Consider the following 25,917-nt stretch of genomic DNA (forward strand, 5'->3'; position numbering starts at 1 on the left):
CAATAGCATTCGCTTACTGAGAAGTGGGGATCTAAGGACATACTCCCCAAATCATCCTGTCCTTGGTTATCTTGGAACTAGTATGCTCCTGCAGGATTATGTATTTTAAAGTCTCACTGCCTGAGAGTAGTCACATCCCATTATTTCTTAGTTTCATATCAGGTGTTCAGCTCCTCATGAATTTTTTACAGTAACTAAAATTCAGACACCTACGCCTGTAAACTTTAATGTTTTTTATTTATTTCTGAGAGTGAGAGAACATGAGCAGGGGAGGGTCAGAGAGAGAGGGAGACACAGAATATGAAACAGGCTCCAGGCTCTGAGCTAGCTCTCAGCACAGAGCCTGATGCAGGGCTCGAACCCACAAACCGCGAGATCATGACCAGAGCTGAAGTCAGACGCTTAACCAACTGAGCCACCCAGGCGCCCCTACGTATACCGGTAGAAATTTCCTTTTCCATCAATTTCTCTGAATCTTGATATGAACTATAATATGTTACTAGTCTCCAAGTAGTTCTTTTCTTCTGGGCTGTAAATGCTTTGTGTGCTTTTTAATTATGAATAGATACCTCCCGCTCCCAGCCCCCATGCAATTTCACAGATTTTTCAAAGATATCAGAAATATTTCTGCAAGAACTTGATGTGGGAAGGGAGATACCTGGATGCTTTTTCTCTAAAAGGGGCTACAAAGAAAAGCTACATGGGGCTCTGACAAGTAGCTAACAAGGTTTTGGGACTGGACCTGCAAGTAGATTGAGTCCCTTTTGGAAGCAATTTGAAGGATTCGTCTTTTTCTTACAAAAATGTAGTCTTAGGAATCTTGGATCCCACAGAATTGTTTGTGGGGAAATAGATGGCACAAATTCACTGTGTCTGTGTCTTAAGAAAGCCAAGTATAACATGGTAAAATTCTTAATCCTGAAAAAACGAGATAGAATTTCCAATGAAAAAAAATTCTTCCTCCAAGGAAGCTACTTCTGGAGAGGCACATTGGCAGCCCAAACTATTTTAGGACATTTGATGGACAAGGAACATTTATTTGAGGATGTTGGAAGGTAACATTCTTCGTGAGGTAACATTTTCTTTAGGAATTCCATCGACAATAATTTTTAAGAAGAAAACTTAGGGGTGTTTGTCTGGCTCAGAGCATGTGAATCTTGATCTGGGGGTCGAGAGTTCAAGCCCCACATTGGGCATAGAGCTTTAAAAAAAAAGAAGAGGAAGAAAACTTAGTTCGGCAAGGAATGATTTTTTTTAAAAAATGTTTATTTACTTCTTTTGAGAGGGGGAAGGGGCAAGAGAAAAAAAAATCCCAAGCGGTTCTCCTTACTGCCAGCTCAGAGCCCAACATGGGGCTCGAACTCATGAACCATGATATGACCTGAGCCAAAATCAAGAGTCGGATGCTCAACTAACTGAGCCACCAGGCGCCCCTCAGCAAACAGTTATTAAAGTGTCCTCTTGGTACACCCAGTGATGGTCTTAAGAAATATTTACTGAGCATTTTTTTGTGTTAGGCCCTGAGCTAGGAATATAGCCCCTGACCTTCAGGAGCCCTGCAAGGTGGTGGTGAGGGTCAAGTCAACCAGCGATTATTATAGAGTGATGAGGTCTTTGCTGAAAACCTGTCAGACCAACTACTGAATACCTTCACATCAGAGAAAAAGCAGTTTACTCTGAGAAAACTCAGAAAAAGTTCCATAGGTGGCATCAAATGAGATAACCTATTAAATGTACATGTGTTTATGTAGATCCTTGACTTAGAGTCAAAAGTCATCCAAGCCAGACTCTTAAAGGCAAACCTTTTAGCACACTGTTCCTTGAGATAGGTATTGTTATCCCCACTTTACAGATTAAGAAAGAGATATACAGAATCAGAGACTTGTCCAGTGTCGTGTATGGGACAATATTCGGGAGCTGGGGCAGGCCACAACTTGGCCCTAGCCAGTTTGACTGCAGATATCTCAGTCTTACTGGGCAGACAAGGACCACGAAGTGAAAGGAAGTGTGTAATGTGTAGATATGACCACTTTAGCATGTAGTTGGCATGTATGAGATTTTACACATTGGGGAGTAAATTTTATTCCTAGCTGAAAGCTCTGGTATTACAAGTAAGATAACCAGGCTTTTGGTTAAATACCCAGGAGTTTGTCTTAGTGTTAAACCTCTGCTGCCACTAGGACACAAAAGGAGCACCTTTGCATTCAACAGAGGAGTGTTTTTGAGCATCTCCTGAGTGCTTTTTTTGAATGGTCAGAGTCAGCCTCCTATTTCACATGTAGTCTGGTGAAGATGCCCATGATTAATAGTTCCCGTTTAGTCCCCAGACACTTTCAGCCCATCACATCTCCCCGCCCCAGGTAACCGCTCTGTCTCTTCAGTTTCTTATCTACTTCAAGCCTCCACCTTGGAGTCCTTGCTCCAAAATGTGGCCTTAGTGCTACATCTACTCAAAGTCCCCCTTGCCCTGTTTATCCTTTTCCTTTCTGGCTCCAGTGGACCCCGGGGAAGGGTGGCCTTATTAAAGACTCTTTGAAACAAAGTTGTCTGTCATCTCTTTAGAGACACCTCTCCCCCTCTACTGGTAACTCAAAAAGGAACTCTCTGTGCTATCCACTCCTCCCATCATCCCTGGAGAAAGGACAGGTTGGAGTAATAACACGTGGTCATTGCTTGGGGTGAGCAGCCAGCTAGCTGCTGTAATGATTGGATAGTGCCGGTTCTCATCCCACCTCCCTGCCATGAACAGCTGACTGGCTTCTAGGATAGGGAGAAGTAGACACATAAAAAGCTCAGGACCTCCATTCTGTGTCTCTTTCAACTTTGGCTTTGTTGTCTTCCTTTAATCATTTTTCACTCCCAGCTCTTCTGTTTCCCTTCTATTCTCTGGAATCTTCCATGCAAGCAGCTGTAACTTTTTATGTCCTCTCCGCCCAGCCCCCTCCCCTGCCCCCTGGGAAGACAAGGAGAGCGCACCCTCTCCCTGTGGGGTTAGGCCTGGGTAGCTGTTGTAACCTGAGAAAAGAAGGAAAAAGGCCAGGCCTATTGAGCCAGCAGTGAGCTCCCTGTGGCCTGCCAGAGGATAAGAACCTTGCTCACTCAGCGCCCTCCCTTTTTTTCTTTCCCCTCCCCTGCTGCAGCAGGGCCCTCCCCCATCCGCACACACGGGCTGCTGGGTAAGTGGCAAGATGGCTCCCCTGCATGTCTCCGGCTGATCGCCGCCGCTCCGCCAATACAATAGAGCCAGCCACTACCAGCAGCCTGGCCCTCTTCCTCCTCCTTCTCCAGAGAGACCAATCCAGCCGAACTCGGGGTTTGCCGTGAGGACTTAACGCTTATCTCTTAAAAGCCAGATCTATTTTAGCCTCCCCTCACCACCACCACCACCACCACCTCCCCTTCCATTTACCATTTTTTGGATCCCCAGTTGCTGCATCTCGATTTTCTCTCTCTGGATCAGGTGGCTGGGGAGGAGGTGGTGGGCTCTTGGGACAAGGAAGGTGTTGTGGTTTTTTGTTTTTGTTTTTTTTAATTTTTTAGGATTTTTTTCTTTGGTTTTTGTTATTCCATTCCAGAAAGGGATAAACAGCACTTCCAGGGGGAGAAAAAAATCATGTTATCAGAAAGCAAAGAAGGGTGAGAGCCTCACATTTCCATGTATCCCTTTTCCCCACCACTCAAGCCCACCTCTTCTTCCTTCTCTTCCCCATAGCTTTCATTCCGTCTTTCGTTTTGGTTTGTTTTCAATCATTCTGCTTTCCCCCTTTGTCCTTCCTGTCTGATTTCTAATTGGTCCAACTTGCCCTCTCCGTGTGGGAAATAGATATTTTGGGGATAAGTCTTTTCTTTAGATTTAGGCAGTTGAATCCTGTGTTTCTGTGGGGGCCGGTTAGCTGGGGGCACAGTTCCGACTTCCCCCTCCCCCTTCCCATATATCCCTCCCTGCCTGCTCTGGGGAGGCTGTTCTGACCTCTGAGTGTCAGTCAGCCCGTTGGGAATGCTGAATTTTCTGGTGGTGGTTATCAGTGTGGGGAGGCTTGGTTTCCCCTCTCCTGAGTCTTAGGCCCCTGCTCATCTTAATTTGGTTTTTTTTACCCCAGTGTTTGGGTGGTAGTAGAGGTGAGATTAGAGATAGAAGTTAAGGATGAAAACAGAAAAAGGAGATGGAAAGATAGTTTATCTGAAGTGAATATCTGGGATTCATTGCCTGAAATGGGACCTAACTTGTGTGGTTCAGAGTGGGGGGAGGGGGATTCAATATTGGGGGGGAGGGGCGATATATGGTGTGGGGGAGGGTGTGTCCTGACTGGGAGGCCTGCTCTCTTTATCTCTTGAAAGTTGGAATGAGGGAGTGGGAGAAACTGGGCAAAAGCCGAATGTAAGAACGGTTCCTACACCTCTGAGCAGGTAAAAGTGGCCTGATTCTTCTCTGAGCTTTCAAACTCCAGCAATTGTAGCTTTTTCCTTTTAGATGACAAAGGGTCCTTGTTGAAGCTTGAACCCTCCTCAGCCCTACTTTCTCTGCAGCCCCCTCCCCTACAATTTCTCCATTCCTGATGTTTCCAGATCCTGTGGGTCAGTAGGTTTTATTAAGCAGTTGATTATAAACACAAGGTTAGGATTATTTGCTACAGACACGGACATTCTTTCCCATATTTTTAAGAGCCAGGCTTCCTTTAGTTTCTCATGCAATTTTGTTAAAGATGCCTGTGGCCAGGGGATAGGGAGGCCACAGGATTGTGGGCAAATCACAATCACTTTTGAGCGACTGTTTCAGAAGGGGATGTTTCTCCTTTCCATGTTAAGAGTGTTCTGGTGAATTACCCAAAAACAGTTGGGAGTCCTGACCTCACACATCACAGCTTTATCCTATCTGAGCAGTGAGTGGATGTGGATGCTACAATCTGTGCTCTCTTCCCAAAGAAAACAGTTTCCCACTTTTCCTGTGGGGGCATGGTCTCTAGTCTGATCTAAAAAGCCGCCCTTCCAACCCCACCCAAGTGATAAGGCATGGGGATTTCCTGACCCAAAACCTAATGTCTCGCTCTCTCTTCCCCTTGGTTCTTTCCTGCCCTTCCCTCCCTACATCTCCCCGTACTGTCAGTGAGGAGAAGGAGGAAGTGACCATGGACACAAGTGAAAACAGACCTGAAAATGAGGTTCCAGAACCCCCCGTGCCTATTGCAGACCAAGTCGGCAATGATGACCGCCCAGAGGGCAGTGCTGAAGATGAGGAGAAGAAAGAGGTAAATTTCCAAGCCACCTGTTGGGGTGGGTGGGCAAGAACGGGCCTAGGGGAAAGAGTAGACCACTTTGATGATCCCTCTTACACAGTGGGATAGCTTAAAAGGAAGGGACTAGGCAGTCTTGGATCAGGGTAGGAGGACCAAGGGAGAATTCGCTGGTTTAGCAAGGGAGACCCCTTGTGATGGGGACAGGGCTCATTCGTTCCCCTTTCCTTGTTGGGGAAGTAGTGCAGTCCAGACTGTTGAAAGTTTGTAACTAAAGGAAAAGTCAGTTAATGGCCCTTTATCTAAGACCCAGGCCCAGCTTTCCCTGTTACCCTCTCAAGCTTCTCCCTGTAATAACTGTTAGGTTTCCCTCCTTTTTAAAAGCCTGTGGGAGTTCAACGCCATCTAGTGGGCTTTGGTGGTTCTCAGCTGACCGGCCCTGCTGAGGAATTTTTGTGCCTCCTCTGCCCTCTAGTGGTCACATTGCAGAGATATAACTGCTTAGGCCAGCACTTAGGGAGATCCCAGAGGCCCCTACTCCATATCTCTGACCCCTCTTCTTCCTATTTTGGCATAAATATTATCTTGTGTCCTGCGCAAGGGGGCTCCCCCCATCAGATCCAGCGAAGTCTTCTTGGCTCTTAAAGTAATAAAGAAGGAGTTAGCTGGGTTTGGGAGTGGGGTAACAGGATGGGAGGGACTGTCGTGTGTGTAGCCTTTCTTTGGTGTGTGTTGCGGGGGTGGGGGCCGGTGAAAGTGATTTGATGTGCAGAATATTATTTATTACAAGGTCCTTCTTCCCCGTAAAACTTTGTCCAAGTACCTCATGTACGGTAATCCGCCCGTAAAATATAACCCTGCCCAACTGGCCAATCGCTGATGCCGCCTCTTCCTCTCCTCTGGACCCACCCGCTGCTACTGAGCTGCCCAATCAGAGCCGAGTCTGCTATCCAGGTGTCTTGGCCAGAGGGGGGCATGTATATGGGATCCTGTGATGGGCCCCCTTTTGCCTCCCTGCCTTGCTTACACCAGGGGGCCAAGAAGAGCACTGTTCTGGAGAGACTTGTATTGAGAAAGCAAAAAACATTTGGAAAGGGGTGGACTTGCATCATCTCCCTATTTGGGACACCCCAAGAAGAGCTTGTGTCAGTGCTGGGGCGCCTGCCCACATGCCCTTACCCTTTTGAGGACTGTGGGTTGTGTTGTTTGCTACAGACTGTTGGGATCCCCATCTAGGGCACCAAGACCTCCTAAAGAGTCAATGTTTGTGATCACAGTGCCATGCTGTAAAATACCAAGTGGAGGCTCTCGGCTTAAGCTGTGACGACTAGGAACCCTGCAGAGAAGTCTAGGGTTTGAGCCCAGGGATTTAATGCTGATGACAGCCCAGCCATGTATCACCACTTGCTCATCAGATGGACTTTCCTTTGGTCCCTGTTGTCCATGGTGAAGGGCAGCATGTTGGTTGCTTCAGCTTCTCCTCCATCCCTGGAGGCAGGGGCTCATCCATCCACCTGACTGGAACCACTGTCTCAGCTGGAGTCCCTGAGGAGATGCCACACACAACTCTCAGAAGAAAAGTATTCTGACCTTGCTGCTGAATGTGTGCCAGGTCCTGGGGCTATCCACCTACTACCCCCAGGCGGCCTTCATCAGAGGCTCCATGATCCCACTCGGTGAGAGGACCCCCTCCCCATTTACAGGCAGAGGAGAAAGGGACTCTGGAGTCATCACCTGGATTCCAAGTATTGGGTGGTGGTATTGCTGCATCTTGCCACTGGTGGACATAGGGTCCTGCCTGCCGGTCACGATAAAAGGCCAGGACCATACCTGCTACTCACAGCCCATCTCATCAGGGACTGCAAGATGATGCCCCTACAGGGCTGGGACTGATGTCTCTGCCCCCTTTTCCCCCGTACCCCTCGCTGAGCCTGGCCACCACCAGTGAACTGTCTTGACATCATGGAAACTGGGCAGCGTCCCCCCACACGTTTTCCTCCCGCCCCCCCTGCGCCCCTGGGAGGACTCTGGCAGTGCCGTGCTGACCACCACGCCGTGCGCCCACCTTTTTTGCCAACCCAACCCCCCACCAATTGCACAGCGCCTAGCAGGGAGGGCTCATTCTGATTGGACCGGCGGTTGACTAGATACAGTACACAGTGAGGTGCGATTGGCTGAACTGAAGATCCCAGGTGTGAGATGGTACCTGGAACATTTGTCATATTCCTAGTTATTTTCTTCTTTATTTTCTTCTTCTTCTTTTTATTTAATCTTTTATTTTAATTATTCTCTTTTTCTTTATTTTTCTGATTTCTTTATTGGATTTATTTATTTATTTGGTTCATGTTTTCCCTGTTTTAATTAAGACCTTTTATTTATTTATTTTTTTTCTCACTAACTTACCCATCGAGAGCGGCCCAGCTAGGGGTCAGGCTGGCCCTTAACGGAGACCAAGGAGACTTGGTTAGACGACACAAACGGGGCTGGGGGGTTGGATGGGGAAAGGGGATTTCATCAAGAGTGTCCTGCCCTACCCTTTAGAAGGGTGGTAGCTCTTAGTTTTTCCAGAAATAAGCACTGAAAGCTCAGAATGCTCTAATCCCCTTTTCTCTCTTCCTCTTTTTGCTCTGTCCATAGTCTTTCTCCCACTGAGTGTTTGAGGGCAGAAACTTGCTCCAAAGCAGGTTTGGGAGTTTCTAGTCCTTGGCAGAGCCCCTAAGCCTTAAGCCCTTGTTGAAAGGAAACAGGAAGGCTCTGCTAGAGCTCTGTACAGTGTTTAGAAAGTCTGAGGTTCCCTGGGGACAATCTGCCCATCATAAAAACCTTCCTGTACCAAAGGCACCTTTAAGTTCTTTCTACTGGCAGTTGACTAGGGAGCCTCATCTCCATTGGGTCTGGTGCTGCCCTGTAAGAGTGTGGACAGTCTTCACAATCTGCTGTCCAAGTGACTCACTGCCAGTGTTAGTGGATATCAGGCTGGACACTTATCCCAAAGTTGGTTTTCTTTGTTTCCTCGTGTTTTCCGAGAGTACTTGATGACCCAATTCTGGGCATGCTTTGTTGGGTTTGGTGTCCTCTTGACCCGTACAGACCGTGGAAGAGGGCATGGCCAATGCCTTTAAAGGGCTGGGAGGCTCCTGAATTCCTCTTCCAGCTTATTTCTGGTTAAGCTAATACACAGGTGTGGTATGGACTAGATGACTTTTCCCTGCTGTGATGTTTGATTTTATTTTTTTCTCTAACTTGCATTGATTCTGCTTCGTTTTTGCCGTTTGCCGCTTCTGTTTTGGTCTCTGTCTGTCTCTGTGTCTCTCTCTCTGTGTCTTTGGAACCTACGCTAAGACTGCCCCATCTAACCTCCTTCCCCCCTCTCTGTGGGGTGTGTCTCTTTCTCTTCCCCCCCCCTTCTTCTCTATACAGAGCTCGCTGCCCAAATCATTCAAGAGGAAGATCTCCGTTGTCTGTAAGTCTAGCCCAAATCCCTGATAAAGGTCAAAAGTAACCATAAAAATCAGTTCATAGAGAAAAATAGGTTCCCATTCTCTCTCCATGGCATTCTTGGGTCACCTCTTCCCACCCCACTCCCTGCACCCAGCAAATTTACATCTTCTTGGCCATTTTGTAATTCAGACCTTCAGACAGCCCCTATCATTTTTCCCAAGTCACATTTCTTAATTAACGAGATACGCTGTGAGGTGTCTCAGCATTTCCTGTCAGCCCTACATGCATTTCCTCGTTCAGATGTCTCTACGCTGAGAACCAGGAGTAGGTTTGAGGGATTCCTATATAATGCTTAATCAGTTTATGCTTTTCTTCTGAGGGGGTGCTCACACCTCTACCAGTAACATTTTTAACATTTTTCCCGTGAGAAGTCCTAAATCTGTAAAAGTGTAGTAGGTCTTTGTAACTTAAGTATGAGATTGTAGTGTGAAAATTAACACAAAGCGTGATTAGATCATGTCACAGTCTTAACTATACTTACATATCGGTATCACATAGCCTTGTTTAACAATCCTGTATTCGTATGTCCTTCTCAGTCTGTCTTCCCCAGTACATTACCTATTATTACCACTAAAAGTTTAAACTGTTCGCCACCCTAGTTACCCATCCCTCATTGCCTTTAGAGATTAGTAGTTTTTATCTGTCAGGAAGTAGCTCCAGTCCTTTTATTGTTCACTCTGAAGCATGGTTTCCCGGTCCCCAAATAAAATTTCCTTAATTTAATCTTTTACTGAAATTCCAGTCGAAGGCTATCTGTAGGTGTTATGGTGTGAACCAGCAGAGGACCTGAGACCATCTAACTGTTGGGTCCTATTTCTTGGGGACAGCAGCTACCAAAGGGGTGCCAGCTGGAAACAGTGACACAGAGGGGGGCCAGCCTGGTCGGAAGCGGCGTTGGGGAGCCAGCACAGCCACCACACAGAAGAAACCCTCCATCAGTATCACCACTGAATCACTCAAGGTGAGGTGGGAGGAGCCGGGGAAGGGAGGACGAGACACGTTGAGGTGGGAGTAGACACGGGCCCAGTGTAACGGGGTGGGGGGTATCTGTGTCCCAGAGCCTCATCCCCGACATCAAACCCCTGGCGGGGCAGGAGGCTATTGTGGATCTTCATGCTGATGACTCCCGAATCTCTGAGGATGAGACAGAGCGTAATGGTGACGATGGGACTCATGACAAGGGGCTGAAAATATGCCGGACTGTCACCCAGGTAAGGCTTCTGCACCCGTGTCAGGGGAGGGGGCAGTGGACTCAGAGCAGGCAGCTAAGGTAGAGTCCTAGAAGGGAAGTCTGCCATATGTGCAGAGGGTTGGGTTCATTGCCCTTTTGGCTCAGCAGACTACCAAATCTAACCTGTCATCCGTGGTAGTAGTCTTATTAGAACACGGCTATACCAACCCATTCTTCTCTCTCTGGCTGATTAAGTGCTAGAACGTCAGCATTAAATAGTTGGAACAGAAACTGTATGACTCACAAGGCCTAAAAATATTATCTTGCTGTATACAGGAAAAGTTTGCCCACTCCTGTCTTAGTTTTCCTCATGCCAGAGTTGAACCATTAATAATCCCAGGATCTGGTGGAAGAGAACTTAATGAATCTTTCCCCTGTGGAAGGAACATGCTAGGTTAACTATACCACCCTCTCTTTCAACCAGAGGCTGAAAAGAATGTGCCAGTTTGGTGTTTAAGAATTCCTCCATTATCTGATACGTTACAGGTAGTACCTGCAGAGGGCCAGGAGAATGGGCAGAGGGAAGAAGAGGAAGAAGAGAAGGAGCCTGAAGCAGAACCCCCTATACCTCCCCAGGTTTCAGTAGAGGTAGCCTTGCCCCCACCTGTGGAGCATGAAGTAAAGAAAGGTAGGTGAAGTGTGCCGTTTCCTGAATTCCCAGAGCACTTTATTTGGACTTATTTTAAAGCATTTAATGTTTTCTGCCTTTTATTTTAGTATTTTGCATATCTGTTTTACTTTCCCCTCCATGTTATTAAGCTGCTTGAGAGCTAGGTTAGAATCTTTCAGCCTCCATAATATGGAGCTTCACCTTGCACGTTATAGGTGCTCAGCACATTAGGTGGAGGGGTTGACTACGTGGTAGAGAAAAGAGAAAAGAAAGGCGAATCAGGCTTAAAAGAGCCAGCATTGCTTCCTGATGAAAACCGTTTGTGTGCTCTTTTTGATAGTGACTTTAGGAGATACCTTAACTCGTCGTTCCATTAGCCAGCAAAAGTCTGGAGTATCCATTACAATTGATGACCCAGTCCGAACTGCTCAGGTGCCCTCTCCACCCAGGGGCAAGATCAGTAACATCGTCCATATCTCCAATTTGGTGAGTAGGTGTTATTTCCCCCAAACAACATTGTTTAGTGGTTAAGAGTTTGAGTTTTGGGTTCCTGTTTCTTAGCTTCAACTCCTAGATCTGCCAGTTCCTCCCTTACTGAGCGACTGACTTAATCTCTCACAACCAGCCTCCTCATCTGAAACATAGGGACAAAGTATCAGCCTGCAGGGTTGTCTGGAGGATTTGCGAGGACCTGGTACATAGTGTCTCTGTCTTGTGCTTCTCATGAGAGAATTCCTGACCCCTTTGCCCTTACCCAGACTTTGAAGTTGTGCTCCTGTGCCACAGATCTGGGGAATCTGAATACTAGTTACAGTATTGTTCTTGCCTCCTGTAAGACTCTGAAACTCCCTTCTCGTCGGCAGGTACGTCCCTTTACTTTAGGCCAACTAAAGGAATTGTTGGGACGGACAGGAACCCTGGTGGAAGAGGCCTTCTGGATTGACAAGATCAAATCTCACTGCTTTGTAACGGTGAGGAGAGGAAGCTGATCCTCTAGGTTGTGGCATAGATTTCCTTTTGCGACCAGTGTGGGCAGGATCGAGGGCCCTGTGGCACGTGGGAGGGATTGGGGCCTATTGTGACTCTCTGCCTTCTCCCTTCCTCCACCAGTACTCAACAGTAGAGGAAGCCGTTGCCACCCGCACAGCTCTACATGGGGTCAAATGGCCCCAGTCCAATCCCAAATTCCTTTGTGCTGACTATGCTGAGCAAGAGGAGGTAAGAAACCTAGGGAAAGGAAGGACGGGAGGGGCAGGGGAGGCCATTATCTGCTAGAATCCAGCTGAGATCCTGGCCAAACCTGCAATCACTGAGATTCCTTCTCCCTCTTCTCCATCCCCCTTGGTTGAACCATGGGGCTCCAAAATCTGTATGCCCTGGTACCTGGGCTCCTTCAGTGGGAGTGATATCATCTCCATCCTGACTGTCCTTGTCCCTCCTCTACCCACAGCTGGATTATCACCGGGGCCTCTTGGTGGACCGTCCCTCTGAAACTAAGACAGAGGAGCAGGGGGTACCACGGCCCCTGCACCCCCCGCCCCCACCCCCAGCCCAGCCACCACAGCACCCCCGGGCAGAGCAGCGGGAACAGGAGCGGGCGGTGCGGGAACAGTGGGCAGAGCGGGAACGGGAAATGGAGCGGCGGGAGCGAACTCGATCAGAGCGTGAATGGGATCGGGACAAAGTTCGAGAAGGGCCCCGTTCCCGATCACGGTCCCGTGACCGCCGCCGCAAGGAACGTGCGAAGTCTAAAGAAAAGAAGAGTGAGAAGAAAGGTACTTAGCGGTGGGGGCACACACACCCATTAGTAGGGGTCCAAATGGGATGGGACAGAGGGTCAGAGGCATAAAGTCTGACTTGCTTTCTTCCACTTCAGAGAAAGCTCAGGAGGAACCACCTGCCAAGCTGTTGGATGACCTTTTCCGTAAAACCAAGGCAGCTCCCTGCATCTATTGGCTCCCACTGACTGACAGCCAGGTGAGTGCTCACCTTCCTGCTCTGCTCAGAGTAGCACCCAGGCTTGCCTGTAGTGCACAGGGAGAGTCACATGACTAGAGGCGTGTTTAGGCCCAGCTGTCGGCTTAGGATAACAAGAAACTTAAGCATCATGGAAAGAGGCAGTTTTATTTCCCCCCTATTCCCCACCACCCCAAAAGAGGCAGTTTTAAGAACATGGACCAAGGATGCCATGGAGAAGCCAAACCCAAGAGGGTAAAGGTTAACATGAAGACAGGAAATGGGTTTTTTATATCTAGGAAGCTGGTTGTGTCAGCCATGCTCCTTGGAAATTGATTTCAGTTAGCCGAGAAATCCATTTTCTAAACTCCTCCACTTCTCTGCTTTTTTATTTCTAGGATTTTTTTTTTTTTTTTTTTTAATTATATCGGGCACCTGGGTGGCTAAGTTGGTTGCACATCTGACTTCGGCTCAGGTCACAGTCTTGTAGTTCGAGAGTTCAAGCCCCACGTTGGGCTCACTGCTGTCAGCACACAGCCCACTTTGGATGCTCTGTCCCCCTCTCTCTCTGACCCTGCCTTCCTTGTACTTGCGCGCGCGCGCTCTCTCTCTCTTTCTCTCTCTCTCTCTCATTAAAATTATTTATTTATTTAAGTGATCTCTATACCCAGTGTGGGGCTCAAGCTCACCACCCCGAGATCAAAAGTTGCATGCTCTTCCGACTGAACCAGCCAGGCACTGCTAGGATTTTTTTCTTTCTATTTGTTTGTTTATTATTTATTTATTTAGATTTTTTGCTTTTTAAATTGAAGTTTCTTTGTGATGGGCCTTTTGGGGATTTGAAGCTGATATTTCTCAACTAAAGAGAAAAGTGATTTGTTCACATCTAGGTAGCTAGGGAAATAGCAGAGGCCAGGCATGAATGGTGCCACTGCCTGTCGTGGGTATAAAAGGTAAAAACTTGGAGGGATCGGGACGCTGAGACAAAGGGATGTGATTGCTGACACTTCTTGATTAACAGCAAAGCTGACCATGATCCTGAGCTAGGAGGAGGGCAGGGTCCAGACGCAGATAGACAAAGTGGGACTGGCATGAGCAGGGCCAAGATGCCTATTCTCTACATTTGCTGCCTGCTGCAGATTGTTCAGAAGGAAGCAGAGCGGGCTGAACGGGCCAAGGAGCGGGAGAAGCGGCGAAAGGAGCAAGAAGAGGAAGAGCAAAAGGAGCGGGAGAAGGAAGCTGAGCGGGAAAGGAACCGACAGCTGGAGCGGGAGAAGCGTCGAGAGCACAGCCGAGAGAGGGACAGGGAAAGGGAGAGGGAAAGGGAGCGTGACAGGGGTGATAGAGATCGGGAGAGGGAGCGGGACCGGGAGCGAGGCAGGGAGAGGGACCGCAGAGACACCAAGCGCCACAGCAGGAGCCGGAGTCGGAGCACACCTGTGCGGGACCGGGGTGGGCGCCGCTAGCTGGGAAAACTTGAGGGAGAGCTGCAGGCATCAGCCACCCTGCCCCGGGGGGGTTCGAGGCCACAGTGGGATAGGTACAATCTCCACCACCCTACAACCAGGGGTCTTTCACACCATTTATACCCAGTGCTGAAGTATGGCTGCCACCTGTCCCCACATACCAAATGGAGCAGTGGCCATCTTTCCCCCCAAAGCCCCACCCCCATAACCTATCTCTTGGGAGTTCACCCTCTCCTCCCTCTCATTTCCCATGTAAATCTGAGAGGGAAGAGCTAGGTTAGGGAGGGAGGTGGTTGGCCCAGAGGTGGGGAACAGCCAGGAGCCCCACACGTGCTCTTTCATTTTTCCTCCATCCTGCTCACCGCCTCCTTTGGGTACTCACAACCCCCTCTTGGGAACAGCCGGGGCCAGGACTGGGTCACCTATGAGCTGAATCAGCATCTCCTCCTGAGTCCCAGGGCCCCTGCAGTTCCCAGTCTCTTCTGTCCTGCAGCCCTTGCCTCTTGCCCACCGGTTCCACTTTATATCCACCTTTTCCTTTTGTTCAATTTTTATTTTTATTTTTTTTATTATTAAATGATGTGGTCTATGGAAAATAATAAAAATCTGACTTAGTTTTAACTAGTGTGTGTGACTGGCCTTCCTTGGGCAGGGCATGCGGGAGAGCCAAACTGAGTTGAAGAGGACTAGCAGGGAAGCACCACTGCTAGCACTCCGTACACTTCACACGCTTGTTCAGGAAGGCTGCTGCTTCCTGGAGCAGGGAGTTCCCGTCCTCCTCCTCTGCCTTGGCTCTAGCCACGTCACGACAGAGGGTCTAAGTCACTGGAGGACAGAGGGGAAGACCCCCGCTGAGAGGAGGGTCCGGCTCCAGGTTCCCAGTCCTTCCTGTGGTGTATGTAGGCTTTTGGTCACCTGCTCGCCCTCTTCAAGGCGCCTCCCACAGCGGCCGCCAGGGGGCGCGAGCCACTCGCTCAACGGGCGCCTGGAAACGAGCTTCCCAAAAAGGTTTCACTCCCCACTCCCCACCTCCGTTCCCTCCCGCTGCCGGTGTGCCTCGGGCCCTGACCTATTCCGTGGAGCCTTCTGCCGGCCTTAAACGCTGCTCCGGTCGGCCCGCTGTGGTGCTCCGCACCGGCTCCCCAAATGCCGCCGCCTTGCGGCCGGGGTTCACAGCCGCCCCGGGAGCGGGAGCCCGGCCTCTCCGCAGCGGGCTCCTAATTCCTCGCCTCACCGCGCGCTCGCCCTTCGCCCCGCTGCGGCCGGTGTGCGGGCCGCTCGGCGCTCCCGACTGCACCTTCTTCGCCAGCCGTTGAAAGACGGCCTGGCGCCGGGGCCTGGACGTCCTCCCGCCCGAGTGCCCCGCCGGGCGCTGCAGGCCCGGCCCGGGAGGGGCGCCGCATCTGTATGCGCCCGGCGGCCCGGCAGCGCCGCCCCCGCCCCCGCCGCGCGGGCCCGGGCTGGCCGGGGAGGGTCGGAGGCTGGGCTCTCTCCCGCGCGCCGCGGAGCCGCCTCGCTCCTCCGCAGGCGGAGCCTCCTTCCCCCGCCCCCTCCGTCTCGCTCCCTTGTTCTCGCCGGGGCCGCTCAGACCTGCAGCGGAGCCGCGGCGCCCGCTCCGTTCGGCTCGGGGCTGCGCCCCCGGGACCCGGCGACGGGGGCGGGCGGGGACGCTCCCCGCCGGCCTGGGCCCCTCGGCACTGCCAGGTAAGGGCGCCTGCCCCAGAGCCCGGGGTCGGCAACCCGCGGAGGGGCAGCAGGGGGCCCGCAGCCTGCGGGTGTCTTCAGAGCGGTGCGCTCCGCGGCTGGGAACCCACTGCCCGCTCCCGTCTCCCGCGCTCTACCTCTTTCCGTTCTTCCCTCACACCTACTCTCCCTCCTTTCCCCATTTTCCCCTCCCTCGATTTCTCTTCACCCTGCCTTGTCTCTGCCTGTTTGCCTCCTCTGCCCCTTCCCTCTCCTTCTTGCCCTGTCTTTCTCCATCTCCTCTTCCTCTTTGCCTTTTCCTTCCCCTACCTTTCCTTTCCTTTCTCTTTGCCTTTTCCCGCTCTCCTTCCCTTTCCGCGTCGCTTTCCTCTCGCCTCCTCTTCCCTTCCCGCTATCCTGTTTCCCACTCCTCCAGCCCTTTCCTTCTCCTCCTCCTCGTCCCGCCTCCCGCTCTGGTCCCCCGGCTCCCCTCCGGCTTCCCTCTTCCTTCTTCCCTCGGGAGGGAAAGGACTGGCAGGTGTGTGTCCGCTCTCGGGGAGGAGGGGCGGCAGCCACAGCTACCTGAGGGGTGCCCCCCAGGAGCAGAGGGAGGAGACAGCAGTGGGAAGGGTCCTCTCTCCAGCACCCTTCCCAAAGCCCCTCCTGGCCGCCCCCTCTCGGACTGAAGTTCCCTAGGCCTGGTCCGACCCCCGCAGCTGAGGGCTGCCCCTGCCTGCCCATCACACACAGAAAGCGCCTCTGCCCCCCTCCCAACCATTTCCAAGCCTGTTACCTGTGACTCCTCTCTGCCTGTCACACATCCAGGCTGCCGCCTTTGATCTCTTTCCTTGTGTCTCTTGCTGCCATTCTGCCTCAGTCTGTGCCGGATAGTGCCTGAGTCTGGGTCTCACCCTCAGTAACGCTGTGTCTGTACTCTGCTCTCCCTTCCCAGCCTCCTGGCCCTGCCCCCAACTCTACCCCCTCTTCTTTCAGGGCCAGCCCTCCGCTCCGGAGTCCCCCTTCAAGGACTTCAGCTGGCAGTATGAGCTGGGGGCAGGTTCTGGAGAGGTGGAGTTCCCTGTGAAAGAGGGGCTTTCACAGGCTTGCCATCCTGTCTTAGGCTGCACTCCTTGTCATCGCTCAGCCTGACCCTAGACACCCTGAGACCACACCTTCATGAGTCCCAGCCTCTGGATTTTAAGCCCTTTCTCTGGTAGTCCCCATCTCCTCCACCCCCCTAGCTGCACGCCCAACCCGAGAGAACAGGAGCCAGATTTGGGGTTCTAAACCCTCCCAGCATCCCCTCTCCTGTCTTCTTCCCTAGCTTCTCAACTCAGAGTTGACTGGCCAGACAGACATTTATCCGCTTGTAGGGCTGGGGGTGAATACGGGCAGAGCCTGGGTGGAGAGAAGGAGCAGACTGTCGGCTCCGTCTCAGTCCGGGTTCTGGGCAGTGGGATGTCTGGCTCCTTGGAGGTCTGATCTTCAGCCTCGAACTTTGGTTGTGGGGTGGGGAGAGTTAAGGGTTTCTCCGGCCCTGAACAACTACCTGTCCTACAGGTGCGGATCCATGGGGTAGCCCCAAGCGCATCTGACCTTCTGCCCCGGCCAGCTCATGCCTCGGTGCCCAGGGACAGTGAACAGAGCCCTGGCTGGAGCCCAAACATGTGGGGTCTGATGAGGCTCCTCCTGGCCTGGCTGGGTGGCTGGGGCTGCATGGGCCGCCTGGCAGCGCCAGCCCGGGCCTGGGCAGGGTCCCGGGGGGGGCCAGGGCCAGTACTGCTGCGGAACCGAAGGAGCTGGGTGTGGAACCAGTTCTTTGTCATTGAGGAATATGCCGGTCCAGAGCCCGTGCTTATCGGTAAGGTAAGGACCGGCCCTTCCCATGTCTCCCCTGATTCTCAAAGCCCTTAGGCCCTGCCCTGCAACTTCATCACTTCTGCAATGACCTTGGCCCCTCAAGACTCCCAACACTCCACCCAGTCATAGACATAGTCTCTTTAACCTTCTGTCCCTGTGCCTGGAACCCGTTGCCATTTTTCCCTGACCCCTACAGCTGCACTCGGATGTGGACAGGGGCGAGGGCCGCACCAAGTACCTGCTGACCGGGGAGGGGGCAGGCACTGTATTTGTGATTGATGAGGCCACAGGCAATATCCATGTCACCAAGAGCCTGGACCGAGAGGAGAAGGCACAGTACGTGCTGCTTGCCCAAGCCGTGGACCGAGCCTCAAACCGGCCTCTGGAGCCCCCTTCAGAGTTTATCATCAAGGTGCAAGATATCAATGACAATCCACCTATCTTTCCCCTCGGGCCCTACCACGCCACAGTGCCCGAGATGTCCAATGTCGGTGAGTACCCCAACTCTGACCGTCCTAGATTCTGGCTCCTGGAGCACCCTCACCTCTCCTTCCTGCATTGCTGTCATGTCTGGGTCCCCCTCATCTGCTGTTCTTTCCCACCTGACCCTGTCCCTGCTGAGTGGGGGTGCCGGGATCCCCCACAGGGACGTCGGTGATCCAGGTGACGGCTCACGATGCCGATGACCCCAGCTACGGGAACAGCGCCAAGCTGGTGTACACCGTGCTGGATGGACTGCCTTTCTTCTCTGTCGACCCCCAGACTGGTGAGGATAGAGCTCAGGAGCCTGGTGGGGCAGCCATGGGAACAGGCACCACCTGACCCGTCGTCTCTCCCTAGGAGTGGTGCGTACCGCCATCCCCAACATGGACCGGGAGACCCAGGAGGAGTTCCTGGTGGTGATTCAGGCCAAGGACATGGGCGGCCACATGGGGGGGCTGTCGGGCAGCACTACGGTGACAGTCACCCTCAGCGATGTCAACGACAACCCCCCCAAGTTCCCTCAGAGTAAGGGGCCATTGCTGCCACCTGAGCCATCCTTTGACCACCCCACCCCCTACAGCCCTTGGAGAAGTCCTCCCTCCCTGCCCCTCTCCCTGCCAGACCCCAGGAGAAGGAAGTGCTGGGGGAGGGAGGAGGGCTGGGGCCTCTCTAAGAATGTCTCCTTTCCATCCACTCCCAAGGCCTGTACCAGTTCTCTGTGGTGGAGACAGCCGGGCCGGGCACCCTGGTGGGCCGGCTGCGGGCCCAGGACCCCGACCTGGGAGACAACGCCCTCATGGCTTATAGCATCCTGGACGGAGAGGGGTCCGAGGCCTTCAGCATCAGCACAGACTCCCAGGGTCGAGATGGGCTTCTCACTGTCCGCAAGGTTAGTCTCCTGTCTGCTAACGCTTGCAGACTCACTCATGCGTGCCTCCTGCCCCACGAGGCACACTCCCACCTGGTCTCCAGCGGACTCAGGACCACTGCGTTGGAGCTTAGAGATCATGGTCACCTCGTCCTCTTGCAGATGAGGGACTGGGGGCCCAGCAAAGGGGAATGACTGGCTCAGGACTTTTCCTGTAGCCAGTCTGTGATGGAGCTGGGGGCACACCTAGGGTTACAGACTAAGTCATCTGCCTCACTCTAACCACCACAGCCACTGTCTCTCAGTGGCCCACGTCTCCTGTCAGGTAGGCTGCGCCGCTGGATGAGTGGAGAGGGGACTTCTCACCTCCCGGGAGGGAGCTTGGGCCTGCCCTGGTTTCCTCGGGGCTCAGTCACTCCCCCTCCCCTCCCCTCCCCTCCCCTCCTGTAGCCCCTAGACTTTGAGACCCGGCGCTCCTATTCCTTCCGTGTGGAGGCCACCAACACCCTCATCGACCCAGCTTACCTGCGGCGAGGGCCCTTCAAGGACGTGGCCTCGGTGCGCGTGGCTGTGCAGGACGCCCCAGAGCCCCCCGCCTTCACCCAGGCTGCCTATCACCTGGCAGTGCCTGAGAACAAAGCTCCCGGGACGCTGGTGGGCCGGGTCTCAGCCGCTGACCTGGATTCCCCAGCCAGCCCAATCAGGTGAGCTGGGGTGTGAGCAGGGGAAGGGCCACGGGCCTCAGGGAGGGAACTTGTCAGCAGGCTGTTCCCGCCCGGATAGGTCCCCTTCATGGAAAACTCAGTCACCTCCTGGCGGAGGTCTCAGTCTCATCTCTGCGGGGCTGGGGGCTGGAGAGGTCTGGAGGACCTGGCTAACTGCCAGCCCCCAATCCCACCCATCCCTCTGAGCGGATAACAGCGGCGCCTCCCAGTGGCCGCGCAAGCGAATGCAGTCTCTTCTGAGGAGCTAGGTGGGTAGGTGGCCGCTACCACTGTTGCTCACTCCCTCAGCGCATCACGTTTTACCAAACACTTGACCACAGGTCATTCTCACGACAGCCCTATGAAGGCCGCATGATCATCACCCATCACTTCAGAGGCTAGGCCCCAAGCAGTTAAGTTACTTGCTCAAGGTCACATAGTCAGTAAGCACCAGAGTTGGAATTCAAATCCGGGTTTGTCTGCCTTGAGAAGAGCCACTCTTCCCACCTCTGAGCATCCCTGTCATGGGAATGAGGGAGGTGCTGGTGTCGTGCCCATTTTGTAGTTAAGTAAAGAGAGGTTAAACGATTCACCCAAGGTCACACAGCCGGTCTGAGGCAAAGCAAAGCTGAATCACAGGTCCCTGGGTCCTCAGAACAGAGCCCAGAAGTCTGAAAGACAAAGCCATATTTACCCCCCTTCCACCTCTTTCTCTCCCACCTCCATGAAATCCAGTCCCCCCTGAGTCTTAGGACAGGTGTTTAATGTTGATGACTTCCCCAAACAATTTGTCCTTTAAGGGCACCCTTATGTGAATCATGGCTCTGGGTACACGGGGCAGGCTCAGCCCAAATGAGCTCGGGCCCTCTGCCCGGAAGAGCCAAGAGGCCCAGCAAGGCAAACAGAAGGGAGGGAGGGAGGGGTAGCGGCAAGCTCTGGCCCTGCCACAGATCGGCCCCCAGCTCTGCTCCATCTTCCCCAGATACTCCATCCTTCCTCACTCGGATCCAGAGCGCTGCTTCTCTATTGAGCCCGAAGACGGCACCATCCGCACAGTGGTGCCCCTGGACCGCGAGACTCGTGTCTGGCACAACCTCACAGTGTTGGCCACAGAACTCGGTGAGGAATCCTGGGCCCCCAGGAGAGGGAGAAGGCAACAGCCTCCTGGCAGAGGAGCCGTCCCTGAGCGGGGGGGTGGGGGGGGCGGTAGGAAGGGGCCAGTCACTGCCACCACTCCTCACCATGTGCAGTGCTGGGTTCCCAGCCTGGGTCATCACCACCAGTCAGGCCTCCTGGTCTCTGAGGCTAGGCTGGCCTGGGCACAATGGGTCTGCCTGCACATTCCCCTGATTTAAATTCACTCCCATGCCTGACTTTCCCCAGCCGGGAAACACACCTAACCTCAGATGTCTCCCAGCCCCTAACAAACCCAAACCTTCACCCTGCAGACCCTGCCTGCCCTGCCCTGCCCACTGTCTACTACAGGCTGAAGCCAGGGTCAGGGAAGGGCTGGGTCCCTCCTCTGGGGGCTGACGGGGGTGGGGAGGTACCATCAGCCCCTCTCAGGGAAGCCCTGCAGAGAGCCCTTAAGGTAGAGGAGAGGGGCCAGCTCCTGCTCCCATAAGCCACCGGTCACCAGTCATCAGCCACCAGTCACCAGCAGCAAGGGCCCATGGAGATAGGGACACCTCCCTCCCCTCTGTGAACCTCCCCTTCTTACCCCTGTTCACACCCCAAGGTCTCCTTCATTTGCTGTCTGTGTCCTGTCTGTGCGAGTTGTAGCTGTGTGCAGATGTTTGTATGTGTCAGTAAAGAACTATACGTATGTGTATGTGTGAGTGTGTACTTACACTTGTGTGAAAGTACATATTTGTGTATATATGTAGTTGAGTTTGTAGAATATTTGTGCATATGTGTAATGAGATATATATGATGACAGGTACAAGTAGCTGTTTGTATATATCGTTTTGTGTACGTGAATGTTTGCAGACAGATAAATTTATTACTTATTTGTGTATCAGGCACTGTTCTAAGTACCAAATGTGAATTAATTAATGCAATCACCACTACAACTTTATGAGGGAGGTATGATTATTTCCCCATTTGAAAATAAGGAAACTCGGGCAGAGAGAAGTTAAGTAACTTCCCAAGGTCACACAGATGTTAAGTGGAAGAGCCGTCAGACCCAGTCAGGCTGCAGAATCAGAGCGGTTATCTCCTCTCTGTGTAGAATTTTCTGTGTATGGGCTTATGTTTATGCCCACGTAGCTGTGTGTTACCTGGCAGTGCTTGTGTGTCTGTCCGTGTGAATGCCCCTGCATGCATATATAGTGTGTTTGTAGTTGCCTCTGTATACGTAGCCGTGTGTGTGTGTGTGTGTGTGTGCATGCGTGCACAAGTGCACTCTGTTCACTGCCTTCTCATCTTTCCACCAAATCCTGCTCTCCAGCAAGCCCCGATATCAAGTAGCAGGCCCTGGGCTCTAGCCCCTTCACCAGGGCTAGCCAGCTCTCTCCTCAGCTCGGGGAGGACTAACAAATGTAGGAGGTCAGCCAGGAGAGGTTAGCACCTGGGTGGGCAGGGATACGACATTGGCAATGAGGAGCAAGGCAGGGTAATGAAGAAGCCACCTGATGAAGGGATGGTGAAGGGGACCTGTGTCTGGCTGTGGGACCCGGGCTGGCCAGGCTCCCCAAGGCCAACTCTAAGTGATACTCGTTGCTATACCATAGCCTCCCAGACCTCTGATGGGGCGCGCGTGTGTGTCTGTGTATGTCTGTGTGTGTGTGTGCATGTGTGTCTGTCTGTCTCTGTCTGTCCCACTCTGTCTCTGTCTGTCCCACTCGTGCTGTGTACGAAAATGCATTCTCTCGACCCGGGGGGCTGGTGACACTGCATTCACTGTATATATCCGACATCCAACTTCACGTATGTTGTATTTGTTTTAAATGCTGAGTGTCCATCGAATATATGGTATGAATGTGTTTATTCCATGACTATTATCTGTGTGCATCCTGTATGCACCTTGTGTCTACCTTTCATTCACGGTGCATGTGCTCTGCCTGGGGGTTATTGTATGTGTGTACCGTGGGTGCTTCACTCCTGCCGAATGCGTGTGCTGCATTGAACACATCTTGGCTACCACGGGAATGTTGTGTGCGCTTGGCATTGTTCCTTTCATCTCACAACACTTTCTCACTTGCGTATTGTGTGCATATCTCACGTGTTGCACGCGCCTGCTGTGTGCTGCATGTGGCATCCATGCCTGTGCCCCCTGCGTGCTGCGTGTAAACTGTGTCGTGTGTGCGTGTGTGGGGCGTCTGCGTCCATATTCTGGCTTCAGACAGCTCCGCACAGGCCTCCCGCGTACAAGTGGCCATCCAGACCTTGGATGAGAATGACAACGCCCCCCAGCTGGCTGAGCCCTACGACACCTTTGTGTGTGATTCAGCAGCCCCTGGCCAGGTGAGCCACTGAGGCAGAGGGTTGGGGCCTCAAGACCTCCAGCTGCCTGCTCCGTACAAGGCTTCTCTTCTTCCTCCCAGCTGATTCAGGTCATCCGGGCTCTGGACAGAGATGAAGTTGGCAACAGTAGCCGTGTCTCCCTTCAAGGTCCTCTGGGCCCTGATGCCAACTTCACTGTCCGAGACAACCGAGGTGGGTGGCCTTCTACAACGGTGCCCATGCCTGCCTCCCTGCTCTTCTCCTCCTCTACCACCCCCAGCCCAGTGGGCCTGACCCCTGAGCCACCTATCTGGGCCCTCGGCTCAACAGAGGGTGGATGGGGGTTTGCACGTTTTTGCTCTTTGCAACCCTTCCCCATTAGAAGCGGTCTCCTCGGGCCACACCCCCCACAGGGAAGGTGTCCCAGGAGACGGCCCGATACCTTCCCCTTCCCACAGATGGCTCCGCCAGCCTGCTGCTGCCCTCTCGCCCTGCTCCGCCCCGCCAGGCACCCTATCTGGTTCCCATAGAGCTGTGGGACTGGGGGCAGCCTGCCCTGAGCAGCACTGCCACAGTGACTGTCAGCGTGTGCCGCTGCCGTCCCGACGGCTCCGTGGCGTCGTGCCGGCCCGAGGCGCAGCTCTCACCCGCTGGGCTCAGCACTGGGGCCCTGCTTGCCATCGTCACCTGCGTGGGCACCTTGCTTGGTGAGTCGGGCCACCGTGGGACATAAATGTGGGGTCCACATCTGTAGGGGGCATAGAGAGGAGCCAGATCCCCGGACACAGGGAAATCCACCCTAGGGCTTGAAGGAAGCGTCCTGCCTGGATTTCCCCACTGCCTCCTGTGTCCAAGAGAAAAGCTCTGGCCTCTTTCCTCGACATACCAATCTGCAGTGATAGCAACGAGCCATAAAAGCTGTTTATTGAACCCTGACTCTGGACCACCTGTGGTGACCAGCACATCACTTGTGCTATTTTATTCCATCCTTTGAACAGCTCTAAGAGGTAAATTCGTTTTCCACACAAACCCTCTAAAGGGTCAAAAGAGGTTCAGAGAAGCCAAGCAACTTCCCAGTCACACAGCTAGTGAGGGGTGAAGTTGGGACTCAAACGAGTTTGGCCAGATGTCAGACCAAGGTCTTGCCACCCCTCGGCCACACTCTTCTCCGTCTCCCAACCTGCCCGCGGTTCACAGTGGAACCAGGCCGCCTGGTTGCGGGCCCTGCGGGCTCAGCGGCCCGTGTGCGCCTCTCCCCCAGCGCTGGTGGTGCTCTTCGTGGCCCTGCGGCGGCAGAAGCAGGAGGCACTGATGGTGCTGGAGGAGGAGGACGTCCGCGAGAACATCATCACCTACGACGACGAGGGCGGCGGCGAGGAGGACACCGAGGCCTTCGACATCAGCGCGCTGCAGAACCCCGACGGCGCGGCCCCACCGAACCCCGGCCCGCCGGCGCGCCGCGACGTGCTGCCCCGGGCCCGGGCACCGCGCCAGCCCAGGCCCCCGGGCCCCTCCGACGTGGCCCAGCTGCTGGCGCTGCGGCTCCGCGAGGCGGACGACGACCCCAGCGTGCCGCCCTACGACTCGGTGCAGGTGTACGGCTACGAGGGCCGGGGCTCCTCCTGCGGCTCGCTCAGCTCCCTGGGCTCCGGCAGCGAGGCGGGAGGCGCCCCGGGCCCCGCCGAACCACTGGACGACTGGGGGCCGCTCTTCCGCACCCTGGCCGAGCTGTACGGGGCCAAGGAGCCCCCGGCCCCCTGAGAGCCGGCCCTGGCCCTGCCCAGCGTGGTGGGGCAGCCCGCACAGGCCCTCTGAGTGAGCCTCCCCACCCGGGGTCCAGGCAGGCGGGGCGGCAGCAGCCCAGGGGCCCCCAGGCCTCCTTTCCTCCCTGTGTCCCTCCTCCCAGCTTCCCCAGGGCAACCTCCTTCTTACTTACCTCCCTCCTCCTGAGTCTGTATGTCTCCCTCCAGGGATCTCTGTCTTTTTCTGTAACACTCTCCTGTCTGGGTCTGGATTGTGTGGCTTGACTCTGAATCTCTGTTCTTTCACTGTGATTCCACTCTCTCTGTGACTCTGTTTTTGTCTCCCAGATTCTAAATCTCTCGCACACCCTCTCTCTGTCTCCCTTGCCCACACACATGCTCTGTGTCTGTCTCCTGCCCACATCTGCCTGCATTCTCTCTGGGTCCCTGTGACTGGCTTTTTGGTTTTTTCTGTTGACCATCCCAAAAGCGAGAGAAACTTCCAGCCACTGCTGCCCACCCTGTGCAGGGGATGTTCGGCCCCAGGTCAGTAACCCTAGATGATGGGGGTAGGGGCACAGGGAAGGCTCAAAGCCCCGCCTCCACTCACCACCTGGAACCCCGGGCTCTCCTGTCTTTCCAGACCTGCCCGCATGGTTCCATCCATCACTCATGGCCTCATCCTGGCTCCACTGGCCTCCAGCAGAGAGAGGGTGCCAGCCCACCTCCCAGGGCAAGCGCTCCAGAACACACCTGCCCCTCCCCGCCATGGCCGCCTCCCTGGAGCTCTGCCCAGCTGTTGGCCTGCCCTGGGCATCCCAGCTCTGGGCATTGTCTTGTGTGCTTCCCAGGCCCCAGGGGGAGGGGAGGGGAAGGAAAGAAAAGGGGGAGGCAGCTGGGGAAGGGGAAAAAGGGAGGAAGGGGAGGGGCCTCCATCTCTAATTTCATAATAAACAAACACTTTATTTTCTAAATCTGGAGCCCTGTTTCCAGTTCTGCCTGCAGGTTTCTGTACAGACCTTCACTGTGCCAAAGGGTGGGAGGCGACGCCTCACCCGTTCCCTCCGGCCCACTCTCCTTTCTCCTTTGGGGGACAGTCCACTTCAAGTCCCTCTGGCCCGAGGAGGGTTTGGGTTGA

The 25,917-nt window shown here is 53.7% G+C and overlaps 2 protein-coding genes across 9 annotated transcripts in view; both read left to right on the forward strand.

Moving 5' to 3' along the window:
- Positions 1-14,600, forward strand: part of ACIN1 (apoptotic chromatin condensation inducer 1) — a 35,099-nt gene extending 20,499 nt beyond the window's left edge. For 2 of the 7 annotated variants that reach the window (XM_039245177.1, XM_039245181.1), the window contains 11 exons: positions 5,105-5,246; positions 8,652-8,694; positions 9,560-9,693; positions 9,791-9,943; positions 10,450-10,591; positions 10,914-11,059; positions 11,437-11,544; positions 11,684-11,791; positions 12,024-12,348; positions 12,450-12,550; positions 13,669-14,600. In XM_039245177.1, the coding sequence (XP_039101108.1) occupies positions 5,105-5,246; positions 8,652-8,694; positions 9,560-9,693; positions 9,791-9,943; positions 10,450-10,591; positions 10,914-11,059; positions 11,437-11,544; positions 11,684-11,791; positions 12,024-12,348; positions 12,450-12,550; positions 13,669-13,995 (1,729 nt within the window). In that variant the 3' untranslated portion in view covers positions 13,996-14,600. Of the gene's footprint in view, positions 1-3,171; positions 3,321-3,575; positions 3,637-5,104; positions 5,247-8,651; positions 8,695-9,559; positions 9,694-9,790; positions 9,944-10,449; positions 10,592-10,913; positions 11,060-11,436; positions 11,545-11,683; positions 11,792-12,023; positions 12,349-12,449; positions 12,551-13,668 lie in introns of those variants that run through there. The other 5 variants (XM_039245182.1, XM_039245183.1, XM_039245179.1 and 2 more) reach the window with 5 other exon arrangements.
- Positions 14,601-15,596: 996 nt separating this feature from the next.
- Positions 15,597-25,677, forward strand: CDH24 (cadherin 24). 2 transcript variants are annotated; one of them, XM_039245250.1, is made up of 13 exons: positions 15,597-15,699; positions 17,239-17,544; positions 17,735-18,029; positions 18,185-18,304; positions 18,379-18,546; positions 18,723-18,910; positions 19,340-19,593; positions 20,576-20,712; positions 22,937-23,058; positions 23,139-23,250; positions 23,496-23,744; positions 24,299-25,325; positions 25,423-25,677. In XM_039245250.1, the coding sequence occupies exons 2-12, from the start codon at positions 17,344-17,346 to the stop codon at positions 24,796-24,798; spliced, it is 2,346 nt and encodes a 781-aa protein (XP_039101181.1). In that variant the 5' UTR covers positions 15,597-15,699; positions 17,239-17,343; the 3' UTR covers positions 24,799-25,325; positions 25,423-25,677. The 2 variants fall into 2 exon arrangements, with proteins under 2 accessions (XP_039101181.1, XP_039101182.1); XM_039245251.1 differs by lacking the exon at positions 15,597-15,699 and having other exon boundaries at positions 17,413-17,539; positions 17,849-18,029.
- The last annotated feature ends 240 nt before the right edge of the window (positions 25,678-25,917 follow it).

Source organism: Hyaena hyaena, unplaced genomic scaffold (genome assembly GCF_003009895.1).
Source record: "Hyaena hyaena isolate Hyena2069 unplaced genomic scaffold, ASM300989v1 scaffold_256, whole genome shotgun sequence".
Lineage (NCBI taxonomy): Eukaryota > Metazoa > Chordata > Mammalia > Carnivora > Hyaenidae > Hyaena > Hyaena hyaena.